At 30.5% G+C, this 20,067-nt stretch overlaps 2 protein-coding genes across 4 annotated transcripts; one reads left to right on the forward strand and one right to left on the reverse strand.

The window, feature by feature from the left end:
• Nucleotides 1-4,935: 4,935 nt before the first annotated feature.
• On the forward strand, nt 4,936-12,795 carry LOC126858756 (circadian locomoter output cycles protein kaput). 2 transcript variants are annotated; one of them, XM_050609291.1, is made up of 12 exons: nt 4,936-5,846; nt 7,275-7,417; nt 7,506-7,654; nt 7,857-7,948; nt 8,050-8,254; nt 8,328-8,423; nt 8,550-8,625; nt 8,709-8,947; nt 9,011-9,153; nt 9,620-10,039; nt 10,385-10,558; nt 10,747-12,795. In XM_050609291.1, the coding sequence occupies exons 2-12, from the start codon at nt 7,380-7,382 to the stop codon at nt 11,119-11,121; spliced, it is 2,007 nt and encodes a 668-aa protein (XP_050465248.1). In that variant the 5' UTR covers nt 4,936-5,846; nt 7,275-7,379; the 3' UTR covers nt 11,122-12,795. The 2 variants fall into 2 exon arrangements, with proteins under 2 accessions (XP_050465248.1, XP_050465247.1); XM_050609290.1 differs by having other exon boundaries at nt 9,011-9,246; nt 10,747-12,794.
• A 289-nt stretch (nt 12,796-13,084) lies between these two features.
• Nucleotides 13,085-18,440, reverse strand: LOC126858773 (protein henna). Of its 2 annotated transcripts, none has more exons than XM_050609333.1 (8): nt 18,228-18,440; nt 16,113-16,241; nt 15,877-16,031; nt 15,047-15,229; nt 14,707-14,903; nt 14,284-14,546; nt 13,588-13,817; nt 13,085-13,343 (listed from the first exon to the last, which is right to left on the reverse strand). In XM_050609333.1, exons 1-8 carry the CDS (start codon nt 18,318-18,320, stop codon nt 13,181-13,183), a joined length of 1,413 nt encoding a protein of 470 aa, XP_050465290.1. In that variant the 5' UTR covers nt 18,321-18,440; the 3' UTR covers nt 13,085-13,180. The 2 variants fall into 2 exon arrangements, with proteins under 2 accessions (XP_050465290.1, XP_050465291.1); XM_050609334.1 differs by lacking the exon at nt 18,228-18,440 and adding an exon at nt 16,582-16,712.
• Between the last annotated feature and the right edge of the window lie 1,627 nt (nt 18,441-20,067).

Raw genomic sequence — 20,067 nt, forward strand, 5'->3', positions numbered from 1 at the left:
TAAAGAACAAAAAAAAAGTTAAAAATTACATAAAATAATTAAGGTCATGAATTTATAAAGATATTTACACTTTAAGAATATATATAAAGAGAATCTTCTGTGGCAGCATAATATACGGAAAATTACTAGTTCGACACTTAAACTAACCGTACGTTGGGGACGAGGACGAAGGATTTTCTGGATACGTAGACGCGAGAGTAGTGTCCTGACGATCCTTCGGATTACTGCGTCTTCCGACAGTGATGTAACTATTAACATGTAATCCCTTAACGTTATATTTTTCCGGTGGTAGCTCGCGCGTTCACGCTAAACGTTTCGTTTGCGATATCGATATTAACACATGAGGAGGAACGCTTGAAGAAGTGTTTATAGAATGGCGATCGTCGCGTTTAGCGAAAATAGCGAAGGCTGCACTAGCCGCCGGCAGTTTGTGATATATTTAGTGAAACAAATTAAAAGATGGTTGTTATTCAAATTAAAAAAAAAAAGAAAGAGAAGCAGAGAGAGAGAGAGAAGAGAAGCGCCTAGCGGTTTTACATCACACATACATACACATACACACACATACACACATATATACACATATATTGAAAGGATTTGGTAGTATAATTACGCGCGCTGCTGAGAGCAATCTGATTTCGCATATAACTCTGAGAAGAAATCTCATAGGGCATTCCGTGGTAGATTATAAGCAGGAGCCTTTTTCAAAGTCAGTTTTTGTGATATCCGCAATTTGAAAAGAATATTTAGAAATGGTTGATTTATGTGTGAGACGGAGATGCGACTTGAAAATTGAAGGCGATTTTTTAATAGCGATATATACACATGCAATCGATCTTTATTGTTACGATATTATAGTTGAAAAAACAGAAATCTGAGATTAAAATCTCTCTGAGAGAGAAATAAGTATGCCTATTTAATATAAGTATTTAAAGATTTTTTGACAGAGTGTTTTCCTTTTTTTTATTTTTTCAACTTCAAGACTTGGTGCGCACGTATTGGATTGAAAGAACTGAAAATCTCACTTTAAGTCGTATAGTTACATCGCTTTTAAGAAGATACTTTCAATTTATCGGCATTTGTCAAGTGTGGCGAAAAGAACAAAATGTTTCTCGAAAAGGTATTATCGACCTACTAGCTTAACACTGTTTAATATTACACAATCATTTTTTTATAGCCAGAGTCATTTCTACTCATTACGACACATAATTTTTTATAACGAATCCAGCAATGCAGATTGACTCACGCATCGTCACCGACCTGCTCTCAGCAGCGTCGAGATCGTCGTGTATAACTAATTGTAAATTTTAGGTATTATCGCGCGTATAATAAGGGAAAAAAAGCGATAAAATGAGAATGTGGTGGCAAACTATCGTAAAGGAGACGAGGAATAAGAAGAAAGAAACACAAAAAAATACTGATAATACACATAATAACACACATACACACACATACATTATATATTGTAATATTATTTTTCGAACATAGTAATGTAATGTAGAATATAATATATATATATTATATATATTATATATATTATCGTATCGTAACGAGATCATTTCGTATAGCGCTAAGTTGAACGAGGTGTGTTTTTGGAGGTTTAAGAGAATTAATTAAGGTGGGCCAGAAGCGGGCGGGCGTGCATGAGCGGCGCGAGGTATATATATATATATATATATATATACACACATATATATAAATATAAATATATATATATATATATACATAATACTGATATTTTTACCAAGTTTTTCGAATATTGGGGGTCCCCTCGATTCCTATATAATAGAGAACTTAAATGTACCCCTCGCGCCACTGCCGCCTCCGCGTCATTTATTAGCAAGCACCCGCCGACCAGTCATTGAGATTCGACTCGAAGCTGTAACATCGTGTTCAACTTCGTAAAAATTTCACAGCAAGCGACATGTAGACACGTAAATAACGTAATCAAGCCACATTTACTTTGAAATTGCAATCTCTGCGACTCGCTTTCTTTTAATGTAGCCAATGAAACTCTATTTTATATTTAAGGAAACAACTGATATTTTTTTAACAAATTTTCTGCTTTTTAAACTAAAGATACATTACATTGATTTTTTTTCGTTTGATAATAAAGAATTGCAGTAAAGATACTAAATTATATTATCTAATTGAAAATAGAAAGGAAAGAATGTATTTTTTAAATAGAACATATGAATTTTGTAAAATATATTAATATTGTGCGTGTGTGTGTACGCAAATAAAGATATATTATAATCCGAGATATATAGATATACACATTTTGAAATACATATTTCTTTAATATTTATTTGCTAATTAATTGAAGTTATATTGGTATCAATTGTTCCTATATTGTAATAAAATAGTAAAATTGTAAGCAATACTATAATACAATGGGAAAAAAAAGATAATAGAAGGAAGACTTTGTTGCAATTTGATAATCTTGAATTCTTAACGACTGGCCCGCGGAGAATTTTCAATTTGTCGCGTTGGAGATGGAAACGACGCGGACGTGATAATTCGACAAACGTAATCGAGATGAATGCGAATCTCCTTGTCCGAGTAGGGCGTTTCATTCCCCGTCGCGATGCGTGCGTATTTTAATTTTGCATTGTCCGCGAAAGAGGACGAAGAATTGAGCAGAGAAAGAGGCAGTGTACAGTGGGAATGTGGTTGGTTGCTGTAATACGAGATAAAAAGAGAAAAAAAAGGAAAGTCAAAATCCACTCTCCCCCTTCCCTCTCCCGCCCTCCTCCTCCTTCATCTCCTTTAAAAACCCATCATTTTTGGGAACTCCTCGAATGTCGGCCCGATATGGACAACATAAAGCGTGTAGCTGTTTTCCGATGTGGCGAGAAAACGGATTGTATAAATATTTGGCGATGACTTATCCAATACGTAAAAAGAAGGAAAAAATGTTTTACTAATAGAACACGTTGCGTTTTAATATAATTATCGGATATTATATTGGTTGTCGAAAATACGCGCGCCGATCGAAATTCAAAACCTACGAACGAGTTGCGACTGAGATAGATCCTCTTCCTTTCGTTTTGTTTTTATATGCAGTTGTTATTCGATGTTTTGTTGTACGAATATGCTGGCATGTTGAATTGCGAGTGAGAACCAAGAGTCGCGAAACTGGACATATCTATTTTTTGCTACGCGCAATCCGCTCGTTACGTCGTTTCGAGTTTCACGAGCTACTTTTTACGTGACCATTGCGTTAAATACCGCTCGTGACAACCTACTTTGTCCGTCGTTCCCCCCCGAGCGAATTTGACCTCGCAGTTTTATGGCCTGTTCAGCGCAACGAACGAGAGAATCTCGAGTATTTCATACAATGCAGAGATATAGGCCGTCCTAATGCTTGTATGTGTGTTCTACCACGACGACGCGAGCAGATTGCGCGCCGCTCTTAATAGAGAAGAGAAGTAATTATACGGACTAGAGGAAAATTAACATTGTGATGTTCATTGATCAAATATGTCAAAAGAAGAAGGCCCACTGGTTGAGGCCCGACATTTCTGAGTACACTATAAATAATAAATATTATGTAAAATTTATTGAACTACCTATGTTTTTTATTTTACCTAATATCCATCGTGTGCGAAATATCTCTTTTTCATATATAATTCTTAATTAGCAATAATGAAGGACGTATTAAGAAAAATGATGAGCCACAAACAATTAAAACTTTAATAGTGTTATGTAATTCAGCGCACAATATAATTTAAAAAAAAAACTAATAATTTTTGAAAGAACGCTGACGTGCATTAAACTTTTTATCAAAGAAAAAAAATTTTGAACATTGATAAATGTATGTATTTGTATATGAAATATTTGCATATCTCGTTTTCCCTTTTCTGTTGCAATGAAAAAAAAAAAAACCTCGTTATTTTATGACAATGAAAAATTGTGCGACGACCGGTGAGTATTATCTTCCTCCGTGACACAGGGCTACGTAAATATCGAGGAATTTATACTTACTACGATGATACTTCACGCGGGAGAGATATCAGATGTCGCACGACAAGCGAATTTAGCGAATGCTTAATTAACGACTGCTGCTGATGCATACTACTGTGCAAGGCCGATGTTTGAAATGCATCGCGGTCGACCAATCGCTGCATGCTTGAATGTCCGCCGCGAGGTAATATACATATTGCGCGCATTCACCGCGGAGTCTGTGACGGCGGCGAGTGATAATACCGCGACTGCGCATTGTCGGAAAACTCTAGTTCATTTTCGCTACGTGAAAATCCATCGTGAGGTCGGTTGACAGTAACACTGATGTGGACAATATGAAACGAGATTTTCTCCTCTTTTCTCGAGTAAAAATGATTGCACGATAGGAGGCGAAAATTACAAGATTATATCTTAAATCTTTATCGCGTAGGAATCTTTTTTCGGAATAAATAAACGAAAATATATGAGCAAATAATTGTGTGTGTTGTTTCTGTGTAAGTTCATTTCGACTCGACGAGTTTTTGAAAAAAATTATATTTATTTTATTTCGCGTTTCTCTGTTTCATTGACGGAAATTTTGAATCGACAAAAATGTCTGACTACATGTTATTTTTTATCACTGCAACTTTAAATACAAGATTCAAAAAATTCGATTCTTTCCAGAACCAATTATTTTGTCTCTTGAAAAGAGAATTTCGTTCGATTCTATAATATTAAAAAATAAATTTCTAATTTACAGAGATTAATATATTTCCGTTCATTCCGTGTCGGCTTTAAAAGGTAAATCTAATGCTTCACTAAGCGAAATAAAAAAATATTTAAGATACCCTATGGCTACGTCACTTTGAAGAGCCAGAGTTCGACATGTATTAGTAATTCATACAAACTGCAGCTGAGGAAAAGTGAAATCTCATCGTATTTCCATAGACGCGTAGTTTCTCCGAGCGAAGGGGACTTTTACCACAGGGCGGTTGGCAATTCTGGCTCGTCTGTTTCTACATGGCCTACTATCCGAATGCTATCCGTATTCCGCAGGGGTTTTCGCAATCACCGCGCGGAATCGCGCGTAAAAACTCGCGAGTTACGTTCGCGATCGATTAGGCTCGGCAACGCGGCTAATGAACCTGGATGCAAGGCGCTACAATCGGCAGCAGTCCATGGCGGCATCTTGTAATCATGATCGCGTAATTATAATACCGAGGCATAAATCGTAAAAAATCAGTGCGATTGTCTTCGAAGAGGATCGATCGAGCGGCGAGTGTCTCCCATGTGAAAAATATCACGGCATCATTGACGAGGCTATCATCGCGTGCGAGTGAACGCGACATCGAGAAATGATCGACGAAAGACGCAGGAAACCCAACATACTCGCCCGACCTGAGAACTCGCGTGCGAGCAAAATCCGTGCACCACAAGCGCGAATGTTCGCGCGTGCATACCTTCTGTCAGTCGGAGTGATTGAGACATCTGAATTTTTGCAGATATTCGCGGTTAATTACTCTTCTCTCTTCTCTCGCGATTGATGCAACGAAGTTTTAATTTGATGGTTTGTCGATAATCCGTTCTAAATAATCCCGACTGGATTTCAGCATTAGAATTTTATAATCATGGAATCCAATGTTGCTTCTTTTGTGAATTTATTGTTATAAACTGCGCTAATCGATCTCTTGATCAAGATGTTTAATATGTATGTGGAAAAGTTTTATTAAATATTTTTCCCATGAAGAAACTATAATGATCACGTGATTGTTACAATTCTCTATCGCAGTGTATTGTGAACCGGTAGTTGAAAATTGTTCTGTAGAAAAGTTTGTTTATTTAAATGCGCGAAAGGATTTAAGATTTATTAACTCCGAAAACGTCTGCGCGTTACAAAACAGGTATTGCATTACTTAGATAATAAAAACGTATGCTTTTAAATCTACATATATGTATGATATTACAAATAATAGATAAAAATTCATGCAGCACGAATATTTTATACAATTGCTATATAAAATGAAATGATTTTTTATTTGAACGGAATTTATATTAATTTAATCTCATTATTGCTCAGTTATTTAATCTCCTCCAATTGTCAAAGAAAGAATTATTATATTTATGAAATGTTTGCTTAAAATTTGTTAGAGGTTTAATTATATATAATGCAATTAGAATCTATGACAAATATATCCGCAAAAATAATAGATACATCGGCAGTTCATCGGCTTCGTCTGATCACGCTTGTAGCACGCGACTATTTCTACTTGACTTTGTCATGCTGATCGAAGATTGCACTGATTTATTTGGTTAATCGATTTTCTTTGTAATAAAGAGAAAACCATTATAGTGTGTGAAAATTATTTTATTTCAATATCATTATATTACATTAATACAATCAATATCATTATATTATATTAATAATAAATTATTAATATTAAAAATAATTAATATTAAATTTCTGTTAATAATTTATATCACAATTGTAATATAATTGTCCTTTTTGCTAATTTTTTATGATGCTTTTAAATCGAATAATTATTTTTAATCACTTTAATAATTATTTTTAATCGAATAATTTAATCGATGTTGTATATTTTACTATGCAATTTCTAAATAATTTTTTAATTTATGGTATCGAGTTTCTGTCAGATTTTCAAGATTATGATCTATTCAAAAGCAATGTTTATCATATTGAAAGATGAGTGAAATTTACGAAAATAAAAAGAATAAATTTATATTGTTCGATAATAATCATTTTAAAATCATTTCTTGTTTGAAAAAATTTCATACATTTCTAATATTTAAATCAACATGTAATTTTTTAATTTTTTTGCAATTTTTATCATATAATACGAGTCGCATTTTTTAAATAAAATGTAATAAAAATTTATTTACCTTAGATATATTTTAATTTTTAAGCTATGATTTATTTACTTTTATATCACAAAGTGTAATTTGGAGAAAGCAATGTTTTATAAAATAATAAATTGTTTATATTGTTTAATAATAAATGTTTCAAAAAAAGATAAGTAATTATGATTTATATATATATAATATCTTTTTGAAATCTCGATTTAATAATGTTATATGCTTTTATAATAATATCTGCTCATTTCTTGCAAAATATAAATCAATATGCAGTATATATTTATAGAAAATTACCACTTGATCAATATCAATGATTAGTAATTTTTGAATATATTTCTCGCTCTCTAGAATTATGCGCGCTACTTTAATTATTCATAGAAACAAAGTTTAAAAATATTGTACGATTTGTAAAATTAACATAAACATATCTCAGTATGAATATATTCTTCTCTGTGCAGAAGCGGTAGTAATACCAACACAAGAAGTATATATATATTACAGACATTCCGCCAAGAAGATTTGCCATTTTAAATTAAAGTACAATTAAGTACACGTTTTCTATCATGGACGATGATATGGACGATAAAGACGACACGAAGCGGTAAAGAAACAAAGACAAAAAATTCTTATACAATTATCTGTTAATGTTTATTGCATATTTATGCAATAAATAAATATTTGCCTTTTAGAAAATCGCGTAATCTCAGCGAAAAGAAACGCAGAGATCAATTTAACATGCTCGTGAACGAGCTCGGCAGCATGATTAGTGCCAATACACGAAAAATGGACAAGTCTACAGTGCTGAAATCAACAATTTTATTTCTAAAAAATCACAATGGTAGGCACAAGATCTTCATAGCATTCCATTTATCTCTTTTAATATTTTTATAATTGAAACTATTTGGAATTCTATACTAATATTCAACATTATGTTTGAATACAGTACTTACCACATTTGGATAAACTCTTAAACATATATTTTTCATTGAAATTAAATTATAGTTATTATAATTTTAGTTATATATAATTGATTATTTCAGAGATAGCAGTTAGATCGAGAGTTCATGAGATCCAAGAAAATTGGAAACCCTCTTTTCTCTCCAACGAGGAATTCACTCACCTTATATTGGAGGTAAAATTAGTCTATAATAAAAACCATAAATCTATAGTAAATTTTATAATATGTGTATAAATATTTACTATCATCATATAAACTTTTATACAAATGTGTAGGCATTGGACGGATTTATAATAGTTTTCTCCTCAAATGGACGTATTTATTATGTCTCCGAAAGTGTCACGTCTCTGCTTGGATATCTTCCGAACGAATTAGAGAACACGACTATTTATAATATAACATATCAAGAAGACCAGCCACACTTGTATAATGTCTTGTTGAATCCTGGCAGCACGCGTGATAAACGCACTGTGAAAAAAGGTACTCTTCACGAGTAATGGAGAGTCAGAAAATTTACAATTTTTATTACATACAATCTTTTGTATTGTAACAGAAAACCAAATATCTTTCACGTGTCACATAAAAAGGGGCGGACTCAATTTTCGAGAAGATTCTGTCTACGAACTTGTACAATTTATTGGATATTTCCGTGAGTAAAAAATGTCAAAAATTTTATATTTTGTAGCATATTTTGCAAATTGTATATTTTCAAAGTTAAGGTTCTTCTACAAAATGAATCTATTTTTAAGGTCAAGTAATTTTGTTATTATTGCAGGATCCGCTACGGATAACGATGTCGACAATCTATTGCCAAGTCAAAAATTTAGTAACACCAATGCATCAGATAACAAGTATTGATTCTGGCTATATACAATATATATATAAAATTAAAGTTGCAGTGGAGTGTAGATTAAATTCATGTTTAATTTTGCAGATTAGTATTCGTGGGTACAGGACGTCTTCAGACTCCACAACTTATCCGCGAATTATCCGTGACAGACAACACGAAGTCAGAATTCACATCTCGCCATAGTCTGGAATGGAAATTTCTCTTTTTAGATCACAGAGCGCCACCCATCATTGGATACTTGCCTTTTGAAGTTTTAGGAACTTCTGGTTACGATTATTATCACGTGGATGATTTAGACAATGTCGTTACATGCCATGAATCATGTGAGTAAGGAAAAAAAAAACGTAAATACAGCGCAAATAATTAATTGCTTTATTAATCTTTAGTGATGCAGAAAGGCGAGGGAACATCTTGCTATTATAGATTCCTTACGAAAGGTCAGCAATGGATTTGGTTGCAGACCAGATTTTACATCACGTACAATCAATGGAACTCGAAACCTGAATTTATCGTGTGCACGCATTACGTGGTCAGTTATGTCGACGTAATGAAGGAATTGCGCGCGGAATCGGGGGGTTATGATAAAACGGAAAATCAAGATGTTTTAATACCCGTAAAACAAGTAAGACTATAGACGCGATATAATACGCGCGATCGTACAATTTCATAATTATTGCAATATCTATTGTATGCGAGACAAAATACGTATGTATAAAAATTGCAAGAAACTAAATCATTTATATAGAGAATATATTAAAAATATACAATATACAATATAATACATTAAAAATATATGTATATATTGCTTTCTGTTTTTCTGATTCTATTGTAATTATAATTATTCTTATTGCATATTTTATTAAAAGAATATCGCACAGAACAGAATATTTTCTGTGTAAAAAATAAAAATTAAACAGGAAATTAAATAATATAGTATAGAGACATGAAAAAAATATAGTTAAAATTTATTTAAAAAATGTAAAACGTATGCATAGGTGACAACATCTTGTCAAACACCGTTGACGCAATGGTCAAACAAATCATCGAAGACGTTAAAGTCGATGACAATCGCTTCCAATCTTCAACATTGCGGTGATTCCAATACATCTTCGATATCCGTCTCATTACGAAGTTCCCCATATTCACAAATAACGCATGGATCACACTCGAACGCGGCTTCTGCAAGCAGTTCTGTAGTGTCAAAGCCAATTACGTCGATGGACAGCAGGCAACAACAAACGCAACAGCAGCCGCAGCAGCAGCAGCAGCAATCGCAACATCAACTGGATGTCAATCAGCCATGTATTAATTTCATGGATCCCACGCAATATGCAACTGTTAATCTGCAATCAGTAGTCACAGCGGGATTTGCAACGCCTGCTGCCCCTATTCTTTCCACCGTGCCCACGTACGAGGTAAGGAATTAAATAACTCGATATTAATACATAATGCCTCTGTCATGTGCATATAAATTTCTATTTGAATCGCACTTGAAATGAAATTTGGGTTTTACAATTGTATTTTAATCAATTTTTTATAAACGAGAAGACTTTCTTTCTCTATATCATGCACATTTTTTTAACATCTGTTTAATTTTGATGTAATAGTATTTTATGAGTAAATTTAATAATTAAATTTGATTTGTATTTACAATATTTTGCGTACTTATGTGTGCGAATAACTTAATAATATTTTTATTAATTATCCATTTTTCTATCTGTTTCTACAATTTTTTAAATCTTTCTATCCTCAATATTCAGATGTTACAACAGCAAGGCATAGTGATGTCTCCTGCACAGAATCAAATACAAGACGAATTACAAAGAAAGCACGAAGAACTACAACAATTGATCGTTCATCAACAGGAGGAGCTAAGAAGAGTTTCAGAACAATTATTTATAGCTCGATATGGGATTCTTACACCATTATTAAATGTTTGTACATCTTTTGAATGAAAAACTTTGCTGTATCTTTTTTACTTATTGATTTTTAAATGTATATCTACTTTATAAATATTAAAAAATATTGTCAATTAGATATTAGACGATATATTTAAATACTATTAAAATCTGTCTACTGATGGAAAGGCATTAAAAATCATTGATCGATATTTGGATTTCAGGCGAGTATATCATACAATCCATCGAATCCGTGCCAACAAACGAATCGATGCAACACCAACAATACTAACGTACAATTGCCCGCTTCCAGTAGTGTACAAGGCGTTAATGTACTTCCTATACCGATCACCGTGCCAGTGCCTATAGTGCCTACGGAATTATTTTCTCATTCCTTGCAAGTGAGTCCATCGCCGAACTCGACGCATGGCAATGTAGGTGCTATAATTCAAACCCAACAGCAGCAGCAGCAGCAGCAACAACAGCAACCGGTACCACCACAACAGGAAGGTAATTCCGATCTCGTATCTTTTCAAATCTGCCCACAACAAGACGAAATCATCTATGCTAACATAGATGCGTCCGCAAATCAACAATAAAGATCATCGTAAAATTGACGACTTTCTGCGACTCTAATTGTATCCATTGTAATAGGCAAGAAATTGATAATTATTTAAAAAATTTTTTAAATTCTGTTGCACTTACCTGTCGCAGTGGAGGAATTGCCAAATAATATCTATTGCCATAGTTGCGATCATTTTTCTATTTACAGGAACAACGCATTTAGGAAAACGTGTGTTTGTGTGTATGTCTCTCTTCACGAATGTACAAAAAAATTTTTTAAAATTATTATGGTAACTGTGTTTATGATATATCGCATGCACAGATATTACAGAAACTATAATATAAATATACTGTATAACTTTGACGTTTTAGCGCAATAATGTGCAATTTTTAATATATCGACGTATTTATGTTTAACTCGACATATAAAACTGTGCATCGTGTGTGAATTAATGGAACACGAGACTATTTACCATTCTATAATTGTTGTACTTTTGTTTTATATAATTGTACCTATAGATTTTTCTCAACCAGTGGAATTTTAGTCATAAAGACTTATATTTATGAAAAGGACTAATCGACATCTTTTAAAACTACAACACGATGTTTATATAAAGAAACGCTGTATGTGCCACTCTATATGTGTATAAAATCAGAATTTATGAAAATTTAAACACTGCAATGTAATCTACGATGAGCGAGATAAAAGATAATAATTTTTATTAATTGTGTATTTCAACCAATTATAATTCTGGTATTTTTCAAGCTTATAATCGTACCGATTCTCTTCGTATAGTATAAGTGATGATCTTCAATTCTTGTTTATAGGCCGCAAAGAGAATATTATTTATATCTATGTAATGTGAAGAGAGGGATATTCTATAAACAAAATATTACTGTAGGAGAAAGCGCGCGATGACAAAACATTTAGAAGTTACTGCGCTTCTGTATATGTATATTGTATAAAATTAATTTTGATAAAATTCTCGAGAATGGTTTAGTTATTTCGATAAAGCGTAAAGAGAGTTTATCGTGACAAATCAAAAAGCTCTGATCAAAAATGGACACATCACATATGTGCATATTTATTGAATTGATTTAGCCAACAAACATGACATCGGAAAAGGGACCAAACTCCACATTTTCCGGAACAGGGTATATTTACAGATTTTTTGTACATGTATATATGATAGTAAAAAAAATAATATATATTTTGTTGTATGTATATGTATAATAACACTTTCATACATATCTAATGTATTGTAATTACAAATGTATGTTAGATCGTTATAACATTTCATAATTGTTGTTCGATGAAAAAATATTTGATGAAAATAAGGCAGAAAACATTCCGATGAAATCGCAGGAAAGCGCGAAATGCATTTAAATTGATATAATAATGTTTTTTGGATAACTATGTAAAACAAAATGTAATACAAAATGTAATACAAAATTGATTTAGATTGGCATAAGTAATTGTTTTAGCAGACTGGAAAAAATAATCGAAAATTTTATATTAAATGTGATCACGAATTTCAGAAGTACATGTATATACATATATATAAAATGTACATCAAATAATTAGTTTTCGCGAAAACCTGAAATGTGCTCATCAATTTTACGTTTCTTAATGTTTAACTTTTTTTTCTATTTTTCTGCCGATAAATATAAAAATTGCTACTTTTAATAAAAAATAAAAAAAAATAAGAAAGACAAGTTTTTAATATATATATTTATATGATGTTTATTTAATATACTAAAATTAAAAAACAGAAAAAAGTTTTTTTATTATCCCTTTTACAAAAATTATTTTGAGACAAATAAACATTAATTACAGAACGATGATCTATTCCCTTTTTTATGCTGAAAATCATACAATAAAAATTTCGAAGAAAGCTTATATAAATAAAGTTTTAATGTAGAAAAAAAGATAAGAATTTTCTTTGTTTAAATATATATATATTACTTTAACAAAAATGATAAATTCTTTGTAACACATATCAGTACTATAATATCTTAATGATACAGGTACAAATAAATTGATATTCAATATAATGTATTATAAAAAACAATACGTATTATATAAAACTAATTCTAATGTTGCAATTTTCGCAAAGCATCCATCAAAATTTGAATTTCTTGATTCACGTTATTTACAAGATCTTGAACTTGTTGTTTACTGTCAATGATGCTGATACTTTGCGTATAAGCATCGTATCTGACCCCGAATTTTTTCGGTATAGTTTGAGCAAATTTCCTAAAATAAAAAGAAAATTAAAGTCAAGCGTCAAGATGTACATCACATTAAGAAGTCAAGCTATTCTTTTTGACTAACTATCAATAATTCTATTCGCATTTATTTTGAATTATTACGCAACATAAATTATTATGTTTGCGGCTTGCGACAAATGCATTGCATAACGCGCACAATAAAAACGTACGCTGTATCGAAAGATAAGACAACTTGTATCGACACATGTATTTATTATTCTCGTACTCACATCATCTTTTCTTTTGCGTCTTCGAAATTCTCAGCAACATAATATACGGGCTGATATTCCGTTATCGGATATTGTTGCAATGCAGTCTTTGGCGGGTCAAAAGGTCGGAGTTCTGGTTTGTCGCTCAAACAATATTCCAATTCGCCAAAAGACGACAACAGTCCGGCACCGTATGCCTTCAATTCACCATTTTGTCGGCATAATCCGTATTCGACCGTAAACCAGAAACACTGCAAGAACAAGTTGTAGAAGTTATTTATAAAAATAAAATTTAATATGTTATTTACCATTTTCCTTAATTTTTTTATAAATAATTATTTTCCTACTGATAAAATAACAATTGACAAGATTAGAAAGATTATTAATCGAGAATATTCGATTAGTAATACAAATTAATTTTTTCACTTTTATAATCCTATCTTATCAAACTCGTATAATAATATAGTTAATGAAACTCATACTTTTACGATCGTAATATGTCTTTTCGTGAATTAAAATTGATAAGAATAGCTATATGTACGTTTTATTATACTACACGGACAAAGTTATAATATAATAGAAAATCAATAAACAAATGTGATATGCTACTTTGAAATAGCATTAACTAAGTAGGAAATAAACTGCAATAAGTTGAAATTTTTTACAACTTTTACATGATATTTTTTTAATATAGACAAAAATATCATGATCTGCTACCGTTGCGAGTTTCTCTATGTAATCATCTGGAGCACCAAGCGACGCCAGACCAATAACTTGTGAGAACTGTGCAAAGGATGGATCAGCAAGAAGTGGCACGTGACCCAAAATTTCATGGCACACATCCGGTTCCGGCGTATAGAGTGGTTTACTGCCGTGCCGTATATATTGCGTACTGTGAAACACCCTGAAGGCCAATCCAGCAAGAAAATCGCGCGAAGACAATAATCCTGCCACTGGACGAAGTGTAAAGCCGGTAGAATCTAAAATATTGAGATGAAAAAAAAAATTGATTATACTTTAGAACAAATCAAAGTTAATCATGTAAAAAAATGCCATTAATGTCACACTAAATTTACTTCTGACTGCCTTTTTTTCTATATATTACGTGCATGCAGAAAAATATAAGATAAGATATATCACCTTTCAAAAAGTTAGATATATCTTCGAGTTGGGGTATATTGTCTTCCCGATAGCCGCAATTTTCAATGAGCAATGGGAAAACATGATTATGCTCTCTACAAGCATATTTCGGATAAAGCTTAGTCAAGTTTTTGAAAACTACACCCCATGTGGCTATTTCTTCAGGCGTATACACTACCCTTGGAATCGGTTGTCCGCTGAAATATTGCATATATACATATATCTTTTTAATTAATAAGATGTATCTTCAAGTATCCTTGACTAATAATGTATAAATACTTTTATAAAGATGTCTGTACATAGTTTTTTTGATCCTATTTTAATATCATGGCTTACTTACTGTTTGTAATTGTAAGCAATGTCAGCAAAATATTTTCTTCTTTTTCTGTATACGGGATCTGTGAAACCAGGATGATCGCTATCGAGCTCAGCACCGTATGATAAAATCTGATTAGCAAATTTGTCGAGATCGCGTATTCTCCTCGGAAACCACGGTACTGTGTCTATATTATCTTTGTGATTTCTGAATGAAAGAGAGAATGCATTTACGATTTATGTTAGATTTTATTACTGAACGACGCTCATATAAATATTGAATTAAATATGCATAATACAAATGATAAAAATCTGACAAATTAAATACATAAATAAACAAATTGATTTAATTTATTTTTTAATGTAAATTTATTTAAAAAATTTTATTAATTATTAATTATGAATTGATTATGAAAATAAATTTGATAAAAAGATTTTAGGGCCGTGTACTCTTAATATTACATTATATCAATCAAAAGTTACATCTGTTAGCATTGTAACATCTCAAGAAAGCGGCGATTTTAAAATGGCGATCGATGTGTATATAATATAAAATAAGCAGGACATTAATGAATTTGAAACATCAACGCGCGCGCGCCTTAAATTATATATAAAATATTTTACATAAGCAAAATAAAAACAAATTAAATTAATATGATTAATAACCAGACATCGAATAATTATAATAATTTATAAGTATTTACTATCCAAATGTAAAAACAATTAAATTGCTATTATAGGATTTAAATTAATAGCTATTATGGGATTTAAAAAATAATAAATAATGTTATGAAAATACATTCTTTAAAAATATATAATAATTAAAATATTTAAACAAATCTAAAAGACTCTTACCTAGAAATGATCGAAAAATAATTGCACTGAGCTCGTAAAGATTCAATTGCGGAGGCTATATTACCGCCCGGTGCACATTCCACCATAAATTCATAGCTGTTTGGTTGTCGAAGAGAGTTTCTAGATTCAATGTGCAAGAGATTCACTTTGTGTTTCTGAAATAATGTTTGATATATTTGCATTTCCTCCAATATTTAACAGTTTAACTAATGTATGTCACACTTTATCTCACTTACGGCAAACAGTTGGAGATATCTTCCCAAAGATCCAATTTCATCTTCTTCTGTAGGGGAAAAAATCAGGCAAGTGCTTTTAGCTGAATCTCTGCCTTCTTTGATATAATTTCCGCCGTGGATGAGCTTTGGCTAATAAATAATTTAATTAAGAATAATTATAATGCGTTAAACAATCATCCTTCAAATTTGTTTTGCATTAATATTTTGCAGTAATATCTTAAATTTTAAATTTTTAATTTTAAACATTTTGGTAAATATAAAAATATAAATTAAAAATATAAATGTGTAATTCAGAAAGAGAAACATTTTTTATTAACAATATTATATTGCTGACATATTAATTAATAAAGATTTTCATAAAAATATGAATAAATATGATAATTTTACATTTCACCCACTAAACATAAAACATTTATTTACAAATTTGAAATTCATAACTTATTAATTTTTTTATCAATGTCAAATATACCGATAATTCTGTCAAATCAATCATTGTATTAAATATCGATTAAAATTCTCGCGTTCTTATGGTTCGAATATTCGCATATTATGAAAAGTAAAATTGTAAGATAAACTGGCACGTTAAAACTGTATGAAGATCGTTGTTCAGATCCATATATATACATGGCTGCAAAACCCCCCTCTTACTCGAGATGCTACCTGATTGAGCGGCTGAAGGAAATCCAGATATATCAAATGCTAAAAATTTTTACACAACTTTTTTTCTCATTTGCTTTATACATAAGCAGAGATATAATTATATGCGCAGCGCGAATAAATTGCTCGAACGGGTGATTAATTTTTTTCAGAAAATGTACAGAAAAAAAAACATAAAACCTTAAATACTGTAATCTGTGAATGATTTTGCATCATTTTAATAGCGGAGTTATCAATTTAAAAGTCAAAGTTGATTCCTCTGTAATTTATTTAATATGGAGGAAATTTATTTTTTTCGCACGTTATTGACATTGACTATCATAAACCGTTCCTGAAATCATCATGCAATAATGAAATCTAAAAAAAAAAAATATGAAATATTCATATGAATTCTTGTTATTCGATTAAATTGATGTTTACAAATACATGTAATACGCAAGAAACAATTTATTTTCATCATTTATCCAAACATCGATAAGTATGTTGAGTCAAACTTGAATTGCTATTATACTTCATATTCTCTTTTTTTTCTTGTATATAAATTATGCATATTGTATTACATATATATATATATATATACACACACACACATTCCATTTAAACATACTAAGAAAAAGTGACAAATATTGCGTATGTGATGTTTGATACAATGATTAGCGCATCATGGTGCAATCGTGGCGCAAATCACCGTCAGCCAATCTGATGAAATCCCGACTTAAGAAAAAATTGAACGGATTAACTAAGTCAAAAGTTAATAAATATAATACATTTCGAGATTTATGACTTTGACATTGTGCACAAAGCACTTTTAGCTTTTTAAAATATAAAATTAACAATTAATTTATGAGTTAGAGTAAAAATTGGCCCTGTAGAATATAATTCAATCTAAATCGTAAATGTTATCTTGTATCGTACTAACTTTTTTATAGTGACCGTACATAAAAATTTATGAAAATAAAAATTTTAATTCTACAGGACAAATTTTTACTTTAACTCATTAATTAATTATTAATTTTAAAAGGTTAAAAGTACTTTCTGAAATATTAAATTCACGAATCTCAAAATGTATCAAATTTATGTGTAATGCATAAATTGTAAATACCACATCTACCAAGAAAATCGCGTTAATTTTAATTCTATCAATTTACATTTAAAAATAATATGGTTACCTCTGAGAAATATTAGATATCACATTATATTTATCAAAAATAATTATGTTATACTTAAACTATATTAAAAACTACAATATCTTAAAATTAATATTTTTGTAAGAATAATTATGTACTCATGATCACTTCTATTTACAACCTCATCTTATGTGTATATCTTCCTTTCTCTATCAGAAGAAAATCATTTATTCATAAAAACAAAAAAAAAGAATCACTTTCAATAAAAGTAAAAATTGTAGAAATAATATCTCTTGTTATTTTACTAATAATAATAATTTTATTGACCTACCGTATCTGGGGGTGAGCTACTAAGAAGTGAGCCATCTTCTCTCTTCTCGGCGTCCAATGTTTGCTCAAGCTGTCGGCTTGTTTGTGCATACATTGTCGTGATCCGAAAATACGAAAGCAAAAATAATTGACAAACGATTGACTTCTGTTTGAAAGATTTAATTATTCTCTACTCGTCCAACGACGCGGAAGAACTGGTGCCGGCTGTCGCGCAGCTATCAGTTTTAACAGATTTTTTAAAAGAAGTAATATATTCTTGTATTGCGAAAGAATAAAAACAAGTTGGGAGAAAGCTATTAAATACACGACAATGGGTCGAAGAGTTATCGAAAACCTAACGAATGAGATAATGTAGTATCTTTTGAGTTTATAAAGTCATTTATTATTTATGGTAAACAAATATAGCTACATCTTCCTACAACTTGAAAATTTAATGTATATTTATATTATCATTAATTGCAACATATGTGATATGATATTATATTAGACTATTAATACATATAAGATTTATAGATAAAAAGTAATATTTTATATACATAAATAATTTGAGATATAAATAAACCATTTTTTTTTAATCGTAAAAAATAGAAATAAGCATGCTTTAAATATGTAAACTATTTCAATATACATGTATCTAAAACATTGCACTTTATAACATACTTTTTATTCATGTATCAATATAAATTTTTTTTATCGATATGAGATAAAAAGAAAGAAAGAAAGAATTAGTTCTATTTCTTAACACGCAGTTGATTAACTAGAATGGTTGGATAGATAGATCTCTGCAAAAAGAGATGTAAATAAACAACATACAAGATTTATAGAGATATACACATTTAATATTATATAATTAAAAAATAGCCAAAGCAATATACTTCATATATTTCTATTTGTTGTATTTTTCCATGCATTAAAAGAAATTTTAATTGACATATTATGAATCAGAGACGTGAAGAGAAAATCGAGAATTTCAGTTTTTGAAACCTGAAAATGTAGAAAAGTTTATTCGAACATTTGTGCATGGCGTGTCATTTAAGTATAACGCGTATGACATAAAATAAATTTAATCAAATGAATTTAATCAAATAATTAATAAATAGTATGTTCTTTTACTATTAAAGGATATTTTGAACATTCCAATTTATAATAAATTTACAATTTTTTAAATTAATGCATATATAGTGCAAAATATTTAAAAAAATAGATGAATATAGAATTTTTATGCAGTTAATATTATAGCAATAATATATCATGCGATCCGCCATTTATATTAAATGAATGTAGAGTTGTAAATGATCTCAGCCAATAAATGATTTGTCATACGCTACATCAAGTACCACATATCGCTGTTGAGTGTTTCATCTCTTTTATAATGTCCAAAATAGTTCATGGCACTATCTGACCACAATAATCTGGATAAAAACATCTATATAAACGGTACCGTAGAATGAAATATAGGGTGAATCATTAGAAACAGCCTTCTAAGATATCTTTTTAAGTATTTATTTTACACGCAAACATATCAGACAAAAGTTAAATAATTTTGAAATGGTTATATTTTGGTCTTCTTAATTTCTTTTTTAGATAAAGGCATCAGAAAATTTTAAAGGTAATCTCAAATTTTTTAAGTGGAAAAAATTTTCAATTATCAATCAGCTATAAGAGGATGAAAAAATGAATCCGATGCAACATCTTAACTGTGGACAAACTTAAAATAAAAGATAAAAATAGAATGAATAATAGATTGTTAATAAAAGTTAATAAGTTTTTGAACAAAATAAATTAATTTTACTTAATAAGATGTTCAAAGTGTTGCCCACATCCATTTTATAATTTTTTTG

The sequence above is a fragment of the Cataglyphis hispanica genome, chromosome 2 (assembly GCF_021464435.1).
Source record: "Cataglyphis hispanica isolate Lineage 1 chromosome 2, ULB_Chis1_1.0, whole genome shotgun sequence".
NCBI classification, from domain to species: Eukaryota; Metazoa; Arthropoda; class Insecta; order Hymenoptera; family Formicidae; genus Cataglyphis; species Cataglyphis hispanica.

Excerpts from the sequence above, each read along its gene's own strand:
- LOC126858756 (XM_050609290.1), top strand. The coding sequence starts at position 7,380 with ATGGACGATGATATGGACGATAAAGACGACACGAAGCG. Across the intron at positions 8,626-8,708 it reads ACCAATGCATCAGATAACAA|ATTAGTATTCGTGGGTACAG; the intron begins GTATTGATTCTG and ends TTAATTTTGCAG. Across the intron at positions 10,040-10,384 it reads CCACCGTGCCCACGTACGAG|ATGTTACAACAGCAAGGCAT; the intron begins GTAAGGAATTAA and ends CTCAATATTCAG.
- LOC126858773 (XM_050609333.1), bottom strand. The coding sequence starts at position 18,320 with ATGTATGCACAAACAAGCCGACAGCTTGAGCAAACATTGGACGCCGAG. Across the intron at positions 16,032-16,112 it reads GATATCTCCAACTGTTTGCC|AAACACAAAGTGAATCTCTT; the intron begins GTAAGTGAGATA and ends ACATTATTTCAG. Across the intron at positions 15,230-15,876 it reads TATTTTTCGATCATTTCTAG|AAATCACAAAGATAATATAG; the intron begins GTAAGAGTCTTT and ends TCTTTCATTCAG.